At 41.0% G+C, this 21275-nt stretch overlaps 1 protein-coding gene across 27 annotated transcripts in view; it reads left to right on the plus strand.

The window, feature by feature from the left end:
* The window catches only part of LOC128017649 (protein NLRC3), a 228406-nt gene that overhangs the window by 103603 nt on the left and 103528 nt on the right, over positions 1 to 21275 (plus strand). Inside the window, exons 1-2 of one of the 27 annotated variants that reach the window (XM_052604993.1) lie at positions 3821 to 3963; positions 7124 to 7287. The exons of the other annotated variants lie outside the window; for them this stretch is intronic. Coding sequence (XP_052460953.1) covers positions 7145 to 7287 — 143 coding nt within the window. The 5' untranslated portion in view covers positions 3821 to 3963; positions 7124 to 7144. Of the gene's footprint in view, positions 1 to 3820; positions 3964 to 7123; positions 7288 to 21275 lie in introns of those variants that run through there. 27 annotated transcript variants of the gene reach the window in all.

A 21275-nucleotide genomic window follows, 5' to 3' on the forward strand; every position in this document is an offset into this window, starting at 1 on the left:
GATAAGAGCCTCCTACCTTCAGTAATGTCCAGCTGGTCAGTATTTCAGTCTCTTTGTGATCAGGACAGGGTCAGTGAGGGGACGACTCCTGGACATCTCTCACTAATAGTTTGTTCTGGAGAAATAGATCTGGGCTCTTCTTCTCCTGCTGATGGGTGATGTATATCGTCTGGTAGGACAGCAGGGATCTTCTTGTTCTCCAGCATTTGTTTTAGTCCCAGATCTTGAGGTGGACACAAAGGATGGTCATCTGAGACATTGCTCTTCTCTGAATGAGTGTGACCCGCTCCAAACGGCTTTAATATGACCCATCTGGCTCAGAAACTGAAAGGATTGTGTTTGTCTGAAGCAGTTAACGCAGGTTTCACAGATAGTGGTGTGCTGCTGAGGAGCAAGACAGAGCTTGTGTTTCTCCTCACCGAACCTCCTTGCTTTCTCCATTTGTGTTCAGATGTCTTCTTTTAGGGTCACTGGTTCAGCTGAGGATGGTCAGTAACTTACAGACCTGATGTGCTCACACTGAGAAGATAAGATGACACTCCTCTGTGCAGCGTTCATGTTTACTTGGCATTGGTTTGATTCACACTTCATGTTTTCTGCTCTCTCCATGTATTGAACTGAATATGAAGAGCAATACTGTGACACTTCAACATTTAGCACAGCATATATTCCCCTTGTTCTGTCCATATACTGCTTGCTAGATGAGATCTGCCATTAATGTCCTGACTCGGTGTGTGTGTGTGTGTGTGTGTGTGTGTGTGTGTGTGTGTGTGTGTGTGTGTGTGTGTGTGTGTTTACGCTCGTTGTGTTTCTTTACACAGTTTCAGAGGACTTGAATTGTGCCGAGTGTAACTCCAAACCAACATAAACAGAGCTCTGCGCTGCGTTTGCTGAAAGGGTTAATAGGATGTGTGAGACTCGCATGAATTGTGTTCTGTTCTGAGTAATCCTCGCTTGGTTTAAACCCTGTGTGTGAAACCAGGCTGGACAATATCACAAGAGTTGATCAAGTACATCTCCAAAATAAATGAAGAAGCGTTTCTGTTTGTAGATCACAAAATGTAGAAAGTGTCTCAACATCACAGTCAAATCTGTTTACAAGGAACAAGTGACTGGGCTAATATTTCTAAATGAGTTTGAAAGACATTTCTTCTCCTTTATTTGTGCTGAAATCTTTGTGAGGAGCTCATTTCCAGATTTGATCCATATCAAAGCATCAACACAGTTCTTCCAGAAAGTTGGAGACAACATCCGTCTGAAAAAGAGCTGAAGCTGTGGATGATTGTGTTGAACAGAGGAAGAAGAGAACAAACTGGAGCCACAGCAGTGTCAGCAGGATCCAAGCACTGCAGAGAAGATTGGGACATGTGTTTTTACACCATCCACAACTACAGCATATTCTTTAGGACATTTAGACAACTATTCACAACAAGTTAACACAACACCTTCTTGCTCAAAAGGTGCCTCACCAAAACCAGATTTTCATTCAGATTTAGATACAATATGCTTATTATTCCATATAAAACATCAATGTTTTCATCGTCAGAGAAAATAGAGCGAGATCTTTGAGAGAGACTGTCATCTTTCAAATGATATTTTCTTCTTCATATTTCCTGGCACTGACTAATACACTAACATCATTTATTACAAATGTCCCAGTTTCAAACGTCAGTAATTCCCAGTTATTACAATAATCATAACTCAGATGAGCTAAATTCAGATAATGTTCAATCAAGCTGTGAATGGTCATCTGAACAGATTGGGTGTCCAGAATTGAATGATTAAGTTTCCAGTAAGAGTTATAATGGATGTTGGAGAAAGATTGTAGGCCAACATTAATAGAAACTGCTTTATGGTCTGTCAATGGCAGAGGAAGAATGTGAATTAAAATCTTTTCTTTCTGTAAGCTACAAGAAGCTATAGCCAATAATCAATACAAGACATGACAGGACATGCCTTATTGTTCCAGGTGAAGGATCTTAAATTAGGGAATTTCTCTTTTCTCCTTAAGTCTGATATTGGAAGAAGTTGGAGAACGAGGAGGCCATCTGTCAAGAGACTCGTCTAGAGTAATATTAAAATCACCGCCAATTAATAAAAGTGAATTTGGATAAACAATGTGTTCAGCACATTTCTAATGTATCAAATAAGTCTTCATTTTCAGTTTTAGAGTTGTACACAGGACCGTCTCGAGTGTTTTGGGCCCTAAGCAGATTTTCACTCACATCCATCCCAATGAACACATCACACACTGACTCCTGACTGTAACGTTTGATCAGTTTGTTTTACTCTAGATATTTATCTGTCAAGATATGGATAGGAAAATAGATTCGTGTAGTTGACAAATCTGCAGTAAAACACTGTTCTGGCCCTTTAACTAATTAAAGTTGTCCGTGGAGTTTAAAAACAGGAAATGATGTCACACCGGAGGACAACGTGTTCAGTGACAATGTTTCAAGTTCATATCGACAATTTCTAAAATAGACACTTGTAAAATTATTAACAATTGTATGCTTTTCTTTATAATTTAAGTTGAAATTTATTGAACATTCTTGAGACAGTCACACCAGGACAATTTTGAGATTTAGATCAGAAAATGCAAAGATAATCAAATCTAAGTGTAAACAGGTTGAAACAGATCATCAACATCAAAGTGAATGCAGAAATCTGAGACCAGACACCAGACAGAGTTCACAAGAATTTGAGGAAACAAGATTTTGACACTATTTTAAGAAATCTTAAGTGATGAAAAACATTTTAAATCTTGCAATAAATGCCATCTCAGTTCTGCTTTCTGAGTATGAATTATAATATGCAATAACAGACAATACTCAAGCATTGTGAAATATTTAGCCACAAACTCAACTGACTGATTTCTCTTTCGTCTGATTTGATGAGTCTCTTCAGATCTATAGAATGAGTTTTGAATAGTTTTATAATGTATGATTAGAACAGGGCGTATTGTGTGTATATAAAGTTTGTGAATAATGAATGATAGGTAATAATGAAATGTTTAACTCTTGAGTCAGTGTTACTCTATGAACACTTTGTAACAAGATGTTTCAGGAAATACAGCAGCTTCTCTGCATTCCTCATTTTAAGATCAGAATTGGTAAAAGGACTAGTAATGATTGATCAGTTTACTCAGCAGAAATGAGATCCGTTCTGACGGCTCTTAACTGGCTCCAGGAAATACAGCCATTAAGAATTATTGACACTTATTTGCTCAGACTCATATTCTGTCTTAATATGTTTATTAAGTGCCAAGTCTACATCTAGACAAGACATATTATATGATACAGAGCATGTTTCAAATTCACCAATATAGATGAAGTATATAATGTTATGGGTACCGGCACATGTTTAGATGAAGGAGAAACTTTGGAAGGAGGACACAATAATATCTAGACTCTGTATTGACCACACAGCTCTTAATCAATCACTATTTATTATTGATAAACATGAATGAGGTAATTACAATAAATGTGTTCTATCAGAGACTGTGAACATATACTATTAAACTGAGAAGAACATGAAAGAGAAAGAATGAGATTAATAGAAGAATTAAGTATTCTGAATATTGAAAATATAACAGTTAAGACAATACTAAAGAATGCTCAGCACAGTATACAGTATATTATACAATTATAAGTTATTTGAAAACAACAGGTTTAATAAATATGATTTAAGATCACGTAATGAAGTGTACAGAATAATTGTATCATGTTGTTTGTTTGTTTGTTTAAGGTTTGTTTATTAATATCCGTCACGCTCCACACTCCAGTCCAGCAGGAGGCGCAAATACACCTTTAAATGAGTTTGTAACTGCCTTTAAAAGAAGAAGGAGAAGAAGAAGAAGAAGAAGAAGAAGAAGAAGACGAGTGTCGAAACCGAAAGTAAACTCTAAAGTAAACGCGTATTTTGAAGAGTTAAACTCCTTCTGTTCAGATCTCAGAGTTGACGGTAAGTTGAGTTGTCAGCTTCTAATATCATGTATTATTGTAGAATGTCGCTCTCGTGTTAAACTCTTCACACTTTAACGGAGATTTGAGGGAGTTGTTGTGACAGTTTAAAATGATGGAAAGACAATCAGGAAGAAGAAAATGTTTCCGTGTTGGGATGAAGATCGCAATGAAGCTATAAGAAATAAAATAAAATAAAAAGTAATTCAAAGTAAAGAGACTCAAGCTGTGGAGGTCAGAAAGACTAAAATATATTTTTGGAGATCATTCTGTAATGAAAAAGGTAGAAGTCTTCCTGTAAAAGACATATGAAACATGATTTTAAAACAAGAGAGGAATAAGTAAGAGATTTGAACGATCTGTTTTCAGAAGAGATGAGGAGTTAGCAGAAACAGATGAAGAGAAGACAATAATGTTTCCAGAGGAGCTTATAAAAGTCAACTCTTCTAGAAACTTGTGTGAAGAGAGAAAGAGATGAAGAGAAGAGATGTTCAGAATAAAGCTGACAGTTAAAGACAGAAGGGAAGTTCTGGACATTTGAAATGACTGAATTTAAGAGAGCATTAAAAAGAGTGAAAGAATGAGCAGCTGGACAAGACGGAGTGAGCTATGGTCAGATACAACATCTCAGTGGAGACTTTGGGTTTTATTCAACAAGATCTGGATCCAAGAGGTTTTACAGAAGAGATGGAAAGAGCCAATAGTTATTCCCATAAGGAAGCCTGGGTGGCGTAATGGTTAGAGAGTCGGACTCCCAATTGAAAGGTTGTGAGTTCGAGTCACGGGGCCGGCAGGAATTGTGGGTGGGGGGAGTGCATGAACAGCTCTCTCTCCACCTTCAATACCACAACTTAGGTGCCCTTGAGCAAGGCATCGAACCTACAAACTGCTCCCTGAGCGCTGCAGCATAAATGGTGTGTGTGTGTGTGTGTGTGTGTGTGTGTGTGTGTGTGTGTGTGTGTGTGTGTGTGTGTGTGTGTGTGTGTGTGTGTGTGTGTGTGTGTGTGTGTGTGTGTGTGTGTGTGTGTGTGTGTGTGTGTGTGTGTGTGTGTGTGTGTGTGGGCATGTTTTTGTGTCATATCAGGACACAGCTCTGTATAATGACATGGGTATGACACAGGTATTACAAGGAGAGGGTGACTTATGAGGACATAAGCCATGTCCCCATTTTTCAAAACGCTTATAAATCATACAGAATGAGTATTTTTGAGAAAGTAAAAATGCACAAAGTTTCCTGTGAGGGTTAGGGTTAGGGGTAGGGTTGGTGAAGGGCGATAGAATATACAGTTTCTACAGTATAAAAACCATTATGCCTATGGGATGTCCCCACTTTTCACAAAAACAAACATGTGTGTGTGTGTGTGTGTGTGTGTGTGTGTGTGCGCGCGCGCACGCACGGGTTAAATGCAGAGCACAAATTCTGAGTATGGGTCACCGTACTTGGTTGAATGTCATGTCACTTTCACTTACTTCCCATGGATATAAAATAATAGAAAAGAAGATTACAGAAATATTATTGTGTTATTTGTAAGAAGTTATCACCAGATCAGAGTGGATTTATGGGGACGAGGAACAGTAAACAGACACTAGAAAAGCATTGTTTAATAAAGAGATTGTTCTTTGACTGTGAAAAAGCGTATGATAGAGAATGGCATTCCTCAGGGGCGTGTTATAAGACCATTGCTTTTTATTATTATGATAAATGATGTGTTTAGGTGGATACAAATATTTGCAGATGTTTGTTTGGAGATGATGGAGCTCGTACAGAGAAGAAAAGCATTACAAGAAGTTGGTCATTTAAGTGGGGGTTAAATACTCAATGGACTTTTTCCACTAATAAAAGAATGGATGAGGAAATCAGATTAAAGTTGTATAATCACAAGCTAGAACAGGATCCAGAATAAGATTTGTTGTAATCTGGTTCGACAGCAGACTCACATGGAAAGGGCATATTGAGGAGATGGAAGAGAAATGTTGAATATAATGAGATGTGTGTCTGGGAAAGACTGGGGGCAGATAGACTGGTATTGAACACTATTTACAGAACATTAATCAGATCAATAATGGACTATAGAAGCATAGTATATGGATCTGCAGCAAAAACTCATCTAAATAAAATGTTATTAATATCCAGAAAGGTAAGGATTTTAAATGAGTTCTCAGTATTTTCAGAGGAGTTTATATCAGTAATGATGCATTAAGATGGATAAGCGAGGCAGGATTGAAGGACATGTGGTGTGTTCAGACTCTAGTTCTGCTCTTATTGAAGCACAACAGTCAGACACTAGACAGGGTTTAGTCGTGCAGATTCTGTAAGAATGATGTACTTTACAGCAGAGAAGGAGCGTAATATTCATGTGTATGGAAATAATGAATGGACAAATGGAGTCTTTAAACGCCTCAGATGTAAAGTTACCCAGTCAGGGTTGCCAGGTATTCTCACAAACCACCCAATCGTGTTTTGAGGTGTCCCCAGTTAAAAATTGCATTCCAGGGGTAAAATACAATTTTTTTTCTCCTGGTAAAATTCACATTCCAGGGGCTAAATTTCACGTCACTGAGATTGCTTCAACCAGCAGACATGAAAAACAACCCGCGGTAACAGTGTTAAAGTAGCCCAATCTGGCAACACTGATTCCAGCGTTTAGTTATGAATTTCCAAGCCGCTTTCACCGGTGATCTACACCAGATCTTGTTGTTGATCTGCCTTTTTCAAGATGCTCTTTTACAAACAAAAGAGGAATAACTGAAGGATAAACTACTTAACCTGAATTTGCTAACAACGGTTTTGTGCACCATTTCAAAGATTGCATCTATGACTGGCTAACAGCTAGCACCAAGCACAACAAGTTATTTGGCCATGTTTATTTTTTTTAATACGAGTAAAGGGACATGGAATGACAGACAGACTTTATTTACAAGTGACAGGTGAGTGCTTTATTATTTGAGGAGTATTGATTCATGCACATTGTTATGGAGGTGTAGTGTTGTCTGATAATGCTGTGGTGTGTGTGTGGATGTCCAGTATTTGTACAGTTCTGCTGCTGTCGTCATTTTAGAGTGACGTGATGTTCATAGAGAATCGTGTATTGATGGATTACTTTTACTGATCATCCAGTGAAGTGGTCAAAGTGTTATTTGTTTTATTTCTTCATTGACAGACCTCAGATCAGTTCTTCATCATGGAGATCAGTGAGAGATCTTCATCTCCAGATCACAGCTGTGTGTCTCTGAAGAGTGATGCATCCATGGAAAAGCCTCCTAAACTCAGTGCTGAACCAGTGACCTCTGACCCCAGTGCTGAACCAATGACCTCTGACCCCAGGTGAGACTCCATCAGCTTGGTATGGTGCTGTGAGACATTATTAAAGCTCTTACTCTTCTGCTGTTCTCATTATTTTCTGTATTATTGTCACACATAAGGAGCGTGGAGCACTCAGAGTAAACTAGAATCACTTTATTTGTCAGAGATCAATGCTAAGGATTGTTTCTTCTCGCCCGGTCGGGCACTTGTTCAGATTATTACTGGCCCTGTCACACAAACTTAAAATAGTTGCTCTTATTATAGTTTTCACCACTAGCTGCATGTCTCTGATTTCAGCCGTTTTCAGCAGCACTTCAGCAACAAAAGAATCAGTCTTTAAATCATCATCATCATCATGTGGTCATTAGATCTGATTTGTGACAGAGAAGCTGTGAGTGACATTACAGCAGCAGAAACACATCAAGCTCTGAACAGATTCATGCTCTTCTCCTGCTGCTGAAGTCAAATATGTTCAGTAAGACACCAGAGGTCAGATTTTGCCAATGGTCGTAATCTGGGGTTTGTGCAGCTCTTCACTGCAGTCAGTAAAGCATCACTTTATGAACATCAGAAGAAAATGATCCTCCACAGATTGCTGCAGCTTCTCATTCTCCTGAATCTGATTGTGTGTGTGGTGTTTAACTGTGTTTCACTGCAATCTCTGGAATAATAATCACAGTGTTGTGTGTCATTTGTCTCTTGTGTTTCTATAAGCACCATTGTGGTGGAAAGTGTTTGGTTTAGTTGGGATCTTGGTCCAGTTACTTCTTGTGTTAATTTGTCTCTTGTCACTGTATTGGTGTATTTTAAAACGCTGTTTTTGTGGTGAAAAAAGACTAATTTATATGAGCTCAGGTGTTATTTGATGTTTTTTGTTGATGAGAAAGTCATCACATAATACGTATTTGAGATCATAAAATAAGTTTTGTTTGATATTTTTAACAGGCACCAGGAGTAAAATACTTATTTTAAAGATGGACGAAATGAATGTGTTTGAAATAATTTGAGTAAAAGAATCAATCAAGTACTCACACACACAGACTTCTAGATGTAGCATATGCATCACAATAATGGTGACAAACAGAAGAGCTCCATAGCACAAACTCATCCTTATTTTCCAGCCTTTTTTTTGTTCTGATTGTCACCATTGATGTGATGCATATCCAAAATCATGATGTCTGTTTGTGACGACATGATCAGTTTTCTAAAAGTAAGTACATTGTTTTATCTACAAAGTTTATATCCAAAAAAGCATATCCATAGTTGCAGCAATACATTTTATTTTAGTATAATTAGTCACCATTACAAGCAAGATATGTGTATGTTAGATCTCAACTCTCTTTGCCACAATAACAGTGTTTTACAACACACAAGTTACAGCAGCAAGAGACAAGCTAACACCAACAAAGAGCTGATAACACCTGAGCTCTTTTAAACTTCATCTTTCTTTGCCACAAAAACAGCATTTTAAAATATACTGTTATAGCAGCAAGAGACAAGCGAACATAAGAAGTATCTGGACCAAGATCCCAACTAAACCAAACATTTTCCACTACAATGGTGACTTCAAATGAATCAAGTATGCACATTTAAACCTATGTTAATTCTCAATAAGAGCTTCTCTAGATGTCTGACAGAAATAAAGTCACAGAACCTTGTAAGGAGGATATGTGAACATCTATATCGGATGTACAGAAGACATAAAAAACATAAAAAAAGACGTCATAAAAACATTCTCTCCTCAGTGGATGTCTTTTCAATGTCTGCAAAGCAGTGTTAATTTTGACACGAAATTTTAATTTAGTTTTAGTCTTAGTCTTTTGACTATAATTCTTTTTAGTTTTAGTCAAGTTTTAGTCATCTGATTTGTTTTAATTTTAGTCGACTAAAATTGCTTGGTATTTTAGTCGACTAAAATTGCTTGGTATTTTAGTGGACTAAAATAAGACTGAAATCAATAACAGATTTACTAGACAATTTTTTTACAGCTGGTATAGGAAACAAACTTAACCAAAATATATAAAACACAAATTCAACTTTATTTCAACACAACTGTGTCTTTATTTCGATTCCAAAGCTTTTATGCAGCAACAAACACTGTCATGATAATGTAAACAATAACTAGCTGCCCATTGACCATCAATAAAAGAAAAATAAAGTTAGATCCAGGACCTTAAAGCTTACAGCTGGGCTAAACAATAATTGCATACATTTAAAGTAAATATTTAATAAGTTGGGTGGATAAAAGTAACAAGATTTTATAAGGTATTCATTTGTCTAGCAATACTGTATGTTTTAAATACTACAATATTGCTAGATTAGTATGTTTAATGATAAGATGTGAACATACACGTTTCACATGACTAATATAGAAATATTTGTGATATTGTCAACAAGTAGAACATTATAAAATATACTAAACATTAGTATTAATCAAATGTATGTATCATAATATTACGTATTAGTATTGTGCTCTCATCTAACTTCAAGAAGGGGCTATTTTACAGTACTTTTCAGTTCGTAATATTTAATGCTACAACATCCTATGCACTGCAGTCTTCCAATTTTGCTTAGCTCAATAAACAAAAGAACATCGTTGTGAAATTACATTTGAGAAAATGTCAGAGCTCGTCTGTAAATGTCTTTTCAAATTGGTTGTGTTCTTGCCACGAATGAGCGCTCCGCGTGCTTTACACTTTGTTTTGTTTTGTTCGTCGTCAAACGTGAAGTGAGCTGTGGACATTTTGTCGCTCTTTTAGACATCACCTCTTCGAATGCCGTGTCTTCCCGGGAGCTCATTTAAAAACTGAAAACCTTCGCTTCACGTCTCAATAAGTCAGGCTCGGATTGGTTCTCTTCTCTCATGCAGTCTCGCCTGTTCCGTTTTGCCGGTTATTTTGTTTATTCCTCGCATCTCTCCCGTCTGCTGATTTGATTTTCGTCACAGTCTATTTTCGTCTCGTCCTTTATTCGTTGACGATAATGTCAATCAATTTAGTCATAGTTTTAGTCTCCATCAGTGCCTTCTTTTTTAGTTTTCGTTTCGTTTTCGTCCGCCAAAATATATTTGTGACGAAAATAATGAGGAAAATATTTAGTCAACGAAATTAACACTGCTGCAAAGACATAAAAATACTTTTTTTTTTTACAGTGCAGTATAGGGTTTACTGTATTTTCATAAATATTGTGACAGTTTGTCAAAAGGTCAAAGTTTAAATATGCTGTTATTTGTTTTACTTCAGTGTGCTGTCAAAAATAAGAACATCATTTTCAGTTAAATTTACATGTTGAGTTAACTTAAATATAGAAGTACATTTGAAATTAGTACCAAGTTAGGTGAACATAATTGTTTAAGTACATTAAATAAGCATCAAGTTTGGTGAACTGAGTGATTTAAGTACAATCTACAAAACCGTCAAGTTAAATAAACTTAAATATGTACGTTTTGGGAGACTCCATTACTCAATTAAATTGAGGGAACGAGTTTACTCAATCAATTTAGTTCAGTCAACTTATTAGGGTTTTCAGTGTACAGTCAACAAAACCGCCAAGTTAAATAAACTTAAATATGTAAGTTTTGGGGGACTCCATTACTCAATTAAATTGAGGCAATGAGTTTACTCAATCAATTTAGTTCATTCAACTTATTAGGGTTTTCGATCTAACGAGTTAAGCAGTAACTTTAGCTGCCATGTTCTTTCGCTCAAAGGAAAACGATTGGGCCACTTCATCAAATACTTAAGTTGTCGTTTCAATAATCATCTCAAAATCACGTACCACAAGGATTTAAATCAACATATTTCACCAGTAGAAATCATGCAAAACAACTTTATATCTACATAATTTTAGTCACCGAACATAGTACACAAAGAAAAACTTCCTCTTGAATTGTAGTTCAGCAACCCAACAGACCAAAAGGACGAATTTTGTAATCCACCAATCAGTGCTTTTGTTCTCTTGTTGCTAGGCAGAATTTCTCCCATGGCCAATCACATTAAATGAAGAACAGAGTGACGTTGAGTTTTTCGAAAGGATTACTCGTGATTTTGAGCTCACAACACTTGAAATCTTAAGTTTATGCATTTTTAAGGTAAATTAGTTGAATTAACTCATATTTTTAAGTGACAGGGCCAAAATGCAAAATTTTAAGTTATGTTTAGTCAACATTACTTGATTTTTTTAAGTCAAGGCAACATTACGGTTTACAGTGTAAGAGTAAAATGCTCGCTCTGAGTCCTGACAGAGAGATGAGTTATGATTTTATTCCTGATTTCATCTCAAATCTGTGGACAAAAGTTCAGTGATGGAAAATGAATTTGATCTCAATGTCTAGATAAAAGAAGCTCACTGTCTAACAGTGTTAATTTCGATAACGAATTTCATTAACAAAATTTTTTCTTTGAGATGAGACGTTGACGAGCTAAAAATATCTGATGACGAAATTTATGTCGTGTCTTCGTCAACTAGACGAGACTGGACTATGATGTTATTTGAGGACTATCGGACATTCAAAATGCATCCTATTGGCTACTTGTCACATCCACACAAGGAGAGGAGAAGACGGGTAAGTATTTTCGTGAAGCTTTATTAGCATAGCACTATAACAGAGCAGATAAGTGTGGTCACAGACGGTGAATCTTCAAGCACTGATCAACTGGTGAGTTCAAGTACAGAGCTAATCCAGTACAACAAAGAGTCACTTCCCTTAATCGATGTGTCTGAATCTCCACAGAGCCACAACTACGGTCCACAAGGAGCAGGCAGAAGATCCACAAAGAATGTCCATGCAATCTTGATTCCAGCCGGTGAGTGAGTGAGTGAGGTGAGTATTTAAAAGGTGTGGTGATTGCTGGTGCAAGTGCAGGTAATTAGTATTCAGGTGACGGTTCACGTGGGCGGTGCATGGGAGATCGAGTGGATGGTGACTGGCAATGGTGACTGGGGCTGAGGGAACGAGCTGAGGGTGTGACACTACCCCCCCCCCCTCACGGGTGGCTCCAGGCACCCTAGAGCGGCGACGGGGACGACCACGACCTCTGGGAGCCGGGCGGTCCGGGTGTTGTCGGTGGAACTCTTCGAGGAGAGCAGGATCCAGGATGTCATTGCGTGGTACCCACGACCTCTCCTCGGGACCGAACCCCTCCCAATCTATGAGGTACTCCAGGTGGCCGTTCCGCCGCCGGGAGTCGAGGATCTCTTGGACCTGGTAGATGCTGTCTCCGAGGATCTCGGGTTGGTCTGGAGGGGGAGGCGGTTCCGGTTCTGTGGAGGAAGGAGAAACTGGATCAGTGTGACGTTTTAACAGTGAGACGTGAAACGTGGGTGAAATCCGGTAGCGTGGTGGTAGGTCCAGGCGGTAGGTGACGGGATTTATCTGGGAATGGATGGTGAACGGCCCTATGTAGCGGGGACTCAGCTTTTTGCAGGGCAGTCGGAGGCGGATATCCCGAGTGGAGAGCCAAACCTTGTCTCCAGGTAGATAGACGGGATTAGGCGATCTGCGGCGGTTAGCGGTCTCTGTATGCCTCCGAACTGCCCGTTGGAGATGGATGTGAGCTGAGTCCCACACCCTCTCGCTCTCCTGGAACCAGTGATCTACCGCGGGCACCTCAGAGACTTCTCCTGACCAGGGAAACAGCGGTGGTTGATAGCCTAAAACACATTGAAAAGGGGTTAAGCCTGTAGTGGTTTGGCGGAGGGAGTTTTGGGCATACTCAGCCCACGGCAGATACTGGCTCCAGGTATCCTGGTGTTGGGAGCAGTAAGTACGGAGGTACCATGAGATTTCTTGAATCTTCCGCTCGGTCTGGCCGTTGGTCTGTGGATGATATCCAGAAGATAAACTGACGGATGTTCCGAAAAGTTGGAAAAACGCTCGCCAGACCCTGGAAATAAACTGAGGACCTCTGTCCGATACAATGTCCTCTGGAGTGCCATAATTCCGGAACACGTTGGTGAAGAGGGCTTCGGCGGTCTCGAACGCTGTGGGAAGACCTTTTAAAGGGATTAGTTTGCAGGATTTAGAAAAACGATCTACAACAACCAGAATGGTAGTGTACCCCCGTGAGGGGGGAAGGTCAGTGGCGAAATCCACCCCTAGATGGGTCCAGGGTCGGCGAGGAATGGGCAGTGGTTGTAATTTACCCACGGGAAGTTGACGAGGTGTGGTGGTAACGGCGCAGACCGAGCATCCGAGGATGTACCGGGTAACGTCACGAACCATGTTCGGCCACCAGTACTTCTGCTGGATGAGCGAGAGGGTTCGCCTGCTGCCAGGGTGACCTGAGCCAGGTGACGTGTGCGCACTTTCCAGTAGAGGGAGTCGCTGGCTTGTGGGCACGTATATAAGACCCGTGGGAACCTCCGGAGGTGCAGGCTCCTCGAGGGTGGCGGCTCGAATTTCCTCGTCGATCTGCCAGAGGATGGGCGCGAGGAAAACGGAGGGTGGCAGAATCGAATCAGGCTCGTTGGTGTCTGGTTCTGGTGAGTACATACGGGACAGGGCATCTGCTTTAGTGTTCTTGTGACCGGGCTGATACGTGATCTGAAAATTAAAGCGAGCAAAGAAGAGTGACCAACGAGCCTGACGAGCATTGAGTCTTTTGGCGTTCTGCAGATATTGGAGATTTTTGTGGTCGGTGACAACAGTGAATGGAAACTGGGCTCCCTCTAGCCAGTGCCGCCACTCCTCAAGGGCGAGTTTAATGGCCAACAACTCACGGTCTCCGATACCATAATTGCATTCGGCAGGAGAGAGTTTCCTAGAGAAGTACGCACATGGATGGAGTGAGCAAGGTTCACCAGACCATTGGGATAACACGGCTCCAATGCCGTGGTTGGCCGCATCAACCTCTACGACGAAAGGCTTGGACGGGTCAGGATGTCGAAGAATGGGTGCTGAGGTGAAGAGGTGTTTAAGATGGCTGAAGGCCTCTCGAGCTTGGGATGTCCAGCGCAGCTGGCGCTGACCTCCTTTTAGGAGGGATGTTAGAGGAGCTGAGTGCAGGCTGTAGTTCTTGATAAAGCGTCGGTAGAAATTGGCAAAGCCAAGGAAACGCTGGAGTTCTTTCACCGTTGTGGGCTCCGCCCAGTTGGCCACAGCATCCACCTTGGCAGACTCCATCTGAACTCCCTCCGCAGAGATCACGTATCCGAGGAAGGAGACAGTAGTGCAGTGAAACTCGCACTTCTCAGCTTTTAGGTAGAGGTGATGGTCTCGGAGTCGTTGTAAAACGTGGCAGACATGGGTTTGGTGTTCTTCTATGTTCCGGGAGTAGATCAGGATATCGTCTATGTAGACAATGACGAATTGGTGGAGATAATCACGGAATATTTCGTTCATGAAACTCTGGAAGATGGATGGACTGTTAGCAAGTCCATAGGGCATCACCTGATATTCGTAGTGCCCGGCAGGGGTGATGAAGGCAGTCTTCCACTCGTCTCCCTCTCGGATACGGATCAGGTTGTAGGCACTGCGGAGGTCGAGTTTGGTGAACACCTTGGCTTCGCGCAGTTCCTCCAGAGCCGCCGGAACGAGTGGTAACGGGTAGGCGAACTTGACGGTGGCGTCATTGAGCACCCGATAGTCGATGCATGGTCGAAGTCCGCCATCCTTTTTGGGGACGAAGAAAAAACTGGATGCAGCTGGAGATGTGGATGGTCTGATGAACCCCTGATCGAGAGCCTCCTGGATGTATTCCTCCATCGCCACCTGCTCAGGACGGGAGAGTGGATATATTTTCCCATGCGGTAGCTTGGCACCTGGCAGCAGGTCGATACTACAATCCCAGGGCCGATGAGGCGGTAATCGGGCGGCTTGTTCCTTGCTGAACACATCGGAGTAGGAGGAGTAAAGGGCAGGTCTTCCTATGGAGGTGGAGTGCAATTGAAGGTGCGGTGGCGCAGACTGTGAACTCTGGACTGGTGAACGGTGAATGTGACTCTGGCATTCCGGGTCCCATGCCTGGATTTCCCCTGTGCTCCAGTTGATTTGTGGATTATGTTGGGCCAGCCACGGCCTACCCAGGACGACGTCAACGGTAGCGCGAGGAAGTACGAGGAGGGCCAGTTGTTCCCGGTGTCCGTGGGGCAGAACGAGTTGTAGCTCGTGTGTCCTTCTAGTTATTTTGCCACCGCCTAATGGTGATCCCTGAATGGTAGTGATACGGTAAGTAGTCTCATTCTGGATGATGGGAATACGGTGCTTGCTTACGAAGTGAGATGAGATGAAGTTGCTGGCGGCTCCGGAATCCACCAGGACATGGACGGAAAGATTACGTGAGTTAATTGTTATCTGGGCTTTGATATGAGGTATGTGAGATACTGATGGGGTAATTGAGACTGTACTCACCATTGGGCGAGGCGGACGGACTGGGCAGGCGTGGATCAGGTGAGAGGCCTCACCACAGTATAAACACAGCCGCTCCTGGATACGGCGCCTCCGTTCAGAGGCATCTAGGCGGTAGGAGTCGGTGATCATGGGTTCCTCCTGGTCTCGTTGGGGCGAGGGCGTTCTGGCCGATGGAGAGATGGCATATGAAGCCGGTGAGGCACAAGCCGAGAGGTGCTGAGCAACATTTATTGTCTTTCTAATGAATGTCTCTAGACTGACATTATCGTCGTAAATGACCATTTGCTTTCTGATCTGGGGTTTTAAACCTTTACGGTACGCAGCTAGTAGGGCAACTTGGTTCCAACCACTGGTGGCGGCTAATGTTCGGAAACGGAGAGTGTAGTCGTGTATTTCAGCGGCTCCCTGCCGGAGATTTAAGAGTTCATCATGGGTTGAGAGAGGAGTTAGAGCCACCCCGAACACTTCCTGGAGGTGAGTGACGAAGGCGTCGAATGAGGATAGAACTGGACTTTTGGAGCTCCAAAAAGCCTCTGCCCATTGTAGCGCTCGTCCGGTGAGTAGAGAGATCACAAAGGCGACTTTGGTGGCCTCATTGGGGAATTTACAGGTATTTGCGTTGACGAACAGTGAGCACTGCAGAATAAACCCACTGCAGCCACTCGGTTCACCCGTATAGCACGTGGGACGTGCAAGGGGCGTGCTGTTGGTGGCGGAAGCACCGGTTTCGGTGGGTGGTGAAACTGACTGTAGTACTTGGCGGAGAGCAGTCACCATTTCGGTGAACGGGTCCGGAGCAGCTCCCTGAACTGCAGCGTTAACATCCATGGGAGATATGAAGTTCTGTTTTTTGGGGCTGGAATCCTGTCACATCCACACAAGGAGAGGAGAAGACGGGTAAGTATTTTCGTGAAGCTTTATTAGCATAGCACTATAACAGAGCAGATAAGTGTGGTCACAGACGGTGAATCTTCAAGCACTGATCAACTGGTGAGTTCAAGTACAGAGCTAATCCAGTACAACAAAGAGTCACTTCCCTTAATCGATGTGTCTGAATCTCCACAGAGCCACAACTACTGTCCACAAGGAGCAGGCAGAAGATCCACAAAGAATGTCCATGCAATCTTGATTCCAGCCGGTGAGTGAGTGAGTGAGGTGAGTATTTAAAAGGTGTGGTGATTGCTGGTGCAGGTGCAGGTATTTAGTATTCAGGTGACGGTTCACGTGGGCGGTGCATGGGAGATCGAGTGGATGGTGACTGGCAATGGTGACTGGGGCTGAGGGAACGAGCTGAGGGTGTGACACTACTGTCCTTCAAAATGAGCGTCCCTGTCATTGGATTGCGATCGGATAATTGGGCCGTTTGCATATCTAATCTCAGTATAGCAGCCGCAGTGGATGGATAGACAATAAAACGCAAACTAGTGATCTGAAACAATGGTGTAACCGGTAGCTCTTTGTAGTGCACCGTAGCTACTCTCTTTCTGTGTGTATCATCAGTATGTCAGGATACACACTATGGACCAGAACTCTAGATTCACTACAGAGGGCAAAATGAGGTAAGACACATTAACACAAAAACCAGACAGACCAGGAAAATGACTTTTACCAAGATTGTTTCCTTTTACTTTTTCAGGAAGGTTGAAAATTAATGTAATATGAAATTAAATAACAATAAATAATACAACTGTATAAAGAGATGTAGAATTTGAGCTCTTTTGTGGTTACTAGCGATCTGAAACAATGGCCGCAGCACCCGAAGGAGTATGGATGAGTTTACCAGACGTCTCGTTTTTCCCGGGAGTCACAATTCGTTATCGATTAACTTAAAGTTAGTGAAGGCAGGATAAAAATCATGCTGATAGAAGTGTAGAGAATCTCACGTCAATACAGTCGTTTATGGATTAAGTGAACATGAACAGGTGTGTGAAAACTGAACGTGTGTCAGTATTTAATGCTCGCCTTCCGTCTTAAAAGGACAGCATTCCAAATTAAATACCTGTCATTAATTTTAATCAACAAAAGACGTTAAATAAATGTATACATGTTGAGTAAAACCTACAGTATCTGAAAAAATAGTTTAATTTGTATCTCTATTGTATTTGACTTATTGTGCTTCTTTAAAATATAAATGTAAATAATATATAATATATATAATATATATATATATTTAAGTTGCTCCTTTTTCGCTACTGTTAAAGGGATAGTTCACTAAAAATGAAAATTGAATGTTGCCTTTTCCGGCTTTCTGTGAAGCTTTGGAGCACTTTGCATTACATAAAGTGATGAACAGATAAACCGAAATGAAAGACATTAATTATACAGAATGACATCTATATTGATTTAGATTTGAGTTTTTATATAAAGCTATTTTTAAAAACCTGTTCTCTGTTGTTTCAGCCGTGTGTATAGAGACGATCAGATACGAGCCCAGGATCCTCCTCAAGCAGTGAATGATGAACTACAGAGAGTCAAAGAGCAGCACAAAACCAGCATGAAGAACAAGTATGAGAGATTATTTGAGGGATTGAAACTCCAGGAGAATGAAAGCCTCCTGAACAGCATCTACACACAGCTCTACATCATAGAGGGAGAGAGAGAAGGAGTGAATGAAGAACATGAGGTTTTACAGATGGAGAAAACAGCCAGAACACAACACTCACAAGACACTCCAATCTACTGCAATGACATCTTTAAAGCCTCCGCTGAAGCAGGATGTGAGGAGAAAGAGCAGATCAAGACTGTTCTTACTAAAGGCATCGCTGGAATCGGAAAAACCGTCTCTGTGCAGAAGTTCATTCTGGACTGGGCCGAGGGAAGAGCCAATCAGGATGTAGATTTCATGTTTGTGCTTCCATTTCGAGAGCTGAACTTGATCAGAGATCATCAGTACAGTCTTCACAGACTTCTGCTGGACTTTCATCCTGAACTTCAAGATCTGGACTCACAGATTTATGAGGAGTGTAAAGTTGTGTTCATCTTTGATGGTCTGGATGAAAGCAGAATCACACTGATGTTTTCAGACGCTCAGAAAGTTTGTGATGTGACTGAGACTTCATCAGTGGCTGTGTTGATGTCAAAGCTGATGAAAGGAGAGCTGCTTCCCTCTGCTCTCATCTGGATCACCTCCAGACCAGCAGCAGCCAATCAGATCCCCTCCAAATACATCCACCGTCTGACAGAAATTCAGGGATTCACTGAGCCTCAGAAGGAGGAATATTTCAGGAAGATAATCAGTGATGAGCATCAAGCCAGCAGAATCATCTCACACATCAGAAGAGCAAGAAGCCTCCACATCATGTGCCACATCCCCGTCTTCTGCTGGATCTCATCCACTGTGCTTCAGAAGCTCCTGGAAGAAGATCTGAGAGCAGAAATCCCTCAAACTCTGACTGAAATGTACATCTACTTCCTGCTGATTCAGATCAACATGAGGAAGCAGAAGTATGAAGAGAGAGATCCAGAGAAACTCCTGCCGTCCGACAGAGAAGTGATTGTGAAACTTGCTGAAGTGGCTTTCAAACAGCTGATGAAGGGCAATGTGATGTTCTATGAGGAGGACCTGATTGAGAGCAGCATAGACGTCACTGACGCCTCGGTGTATTCTGGGATTTGCACTGAGATCTTTAAGCAGGAATCTGTGATTCATCAGAGGAAAGTCTACAGCTTCATTCATCTGAGCGTTCAGGAGTTTCTCGCTGCTTTCTATCTGCTTTACTGCTGTTTAACAGAGAACAAGAAAACACTGGATGAATTCAGATCTTACAGATATTACTCTGATAAAGTCTCTCTGTATGATCTACTAACATCAGCAGTAGATAAAGCTCTTGAGAGTAAGAATGGACGTCTGGATCTGTTCCTGCGGTTCCTGCTGGGCGTCTCACTGGAGTCCAATCAGAGACTCTTACAGGATCTACTGACACACACAGAGAACAGCTCAGAGACCATCAGCAGAACCACTCGGTACATTAAACAGAGGATCACAGATGATGATGATCTCTCAGCTGATCAGTCGATCAATCTGTTCCTCTGTCTGCTGGAAGTGAAAGATCAGACTCTGTCCAGAGAGATTCAGGAGTTTGTGAAATCAGACAAACACTCAGAGAAGAAACTCTCTCCTGGTCACTGCTCAACAATCTCCTACATGCTTCAGATGTCAGAGGAGACACTGGATGAACTGAACCTCAAGAAATACAACACATCAGATGAGGGGAGAAGAAGACTGATACCAGCTGTGATCAACTGCAGAAAAGCTCTGTGAGTGTTTCATCATCAACTAAAGGATCATATTTAATAATGAATCTGACTCCTTTAAAAGAAATGTTCCTGAATGAGAGATTTTCTCCTGAATAACAGGCCAGAATCTTAAAGGAGTCCCAACATGTGTTTTTAATCCAGTAGATATTAGAGTAAAAGGTAAAAACAACCCCGTCACATGAGAAACTGGTTCATTAAATCAGCAGCAGCTGCAGCAAAGAGACGCTCCACACATTGATCAGTAAAGCTGACATTCACACATTTCACTCTCAATCAAGACACAATCATGATATCAACTACTGCTAATATTAATAACTATAATAATAATATAGTATTATAACATTAATTGTTGAGGTCCATGAAAGGCACAGAAACATTAAAAAGCATCAAAACGTTTTTGTGCACATATTTCAAGTGTTATGCAGCTGTTCCATAGTTCAGTTTGCGGTACAGATTAATATTAAAGTCATTAAATTCAAATTCACATAAACTCTCCTTTCCAAAACTGTGTATCTCGTTCGGTTACTACGGTTGAAACCATGAAACTCTCTTCGAGAGCGCACAGTAACAGGTTTAAAACTGTTCAAAGAAAAGGGTCATTAAACTAACACAGAGAGTCTTAACACCATGTATCAATATCTCTTCCCTTTGTACTAGTGGTGTCCGGTTCGTGAACGAATAATTCGATTTAACCGGTTCTTCTCAGTGAACCGATTGAACCAGTTCACCAAATCGGACTGAGTCATTTGAAACGGTTCTTATCTCCATTAATATCTCCATTAATCATTAATCCACAAATTACTTCAGTAAGTTATTTACCTTTTATAATGTGTCTCTGAGTCTAAATAAACCAATATCCCAGAGTAATTCATTTACTGAAACCCTACACTGACTGAACTGCTGTGAAGAGAGAACTGAAGATGAAAACAGAGCAGCTTGTGTGCTGTACACACTTCGATGTGACTCTGAGAACTGCGCAGCTGTACACTGTGACTCCTTGTTGTTTCAAGCTCATCATTCGCTATACTGGACCCTTTGTTATTATAATACGTTTCTGTGCAGTCCAAGAATACTAATAGTCTTTCTTGTTCTGTCCCCTCTATCTATGTTGCTGCCTTTATTAATGTGCTATACATTTAAAATAAATGTCTTTTATATTTCTGTATAAATGTATATACATGTTTTTATACTAATGTATTTTACAAAAATACAAAGAGCAAATTTTTACATTTTACTAGATTTTAGACTTATTCACTTTTATTTGTAAATAAAATATTTCACTAGATTTTTCACTAGAAATTATTGTGCACCAGTGATTTTACTAGAGTATCTTTTGCTGCTGAATTATCCACTAACCTAGTTTCTAATAGTATTTCTCTCATAGATTATAATTGTATTTTTC

Source organism: Carassius gibelio, chromosome A1 (genome assembly GCF_023724105.1).
Source record: "Carassius gibelio isolate Cgi1373 ecotype wild population from Czech Republic chromosome A1, carGib1.2-hapl.c, whole genome shotgun sequence".
NCBI classification, from domain to species: Eukaryota; Metazoa; Chordata; class Actinopteri; order Cypriniformes; family Cyprinidae; genus Carassius; species Carassius gibelio.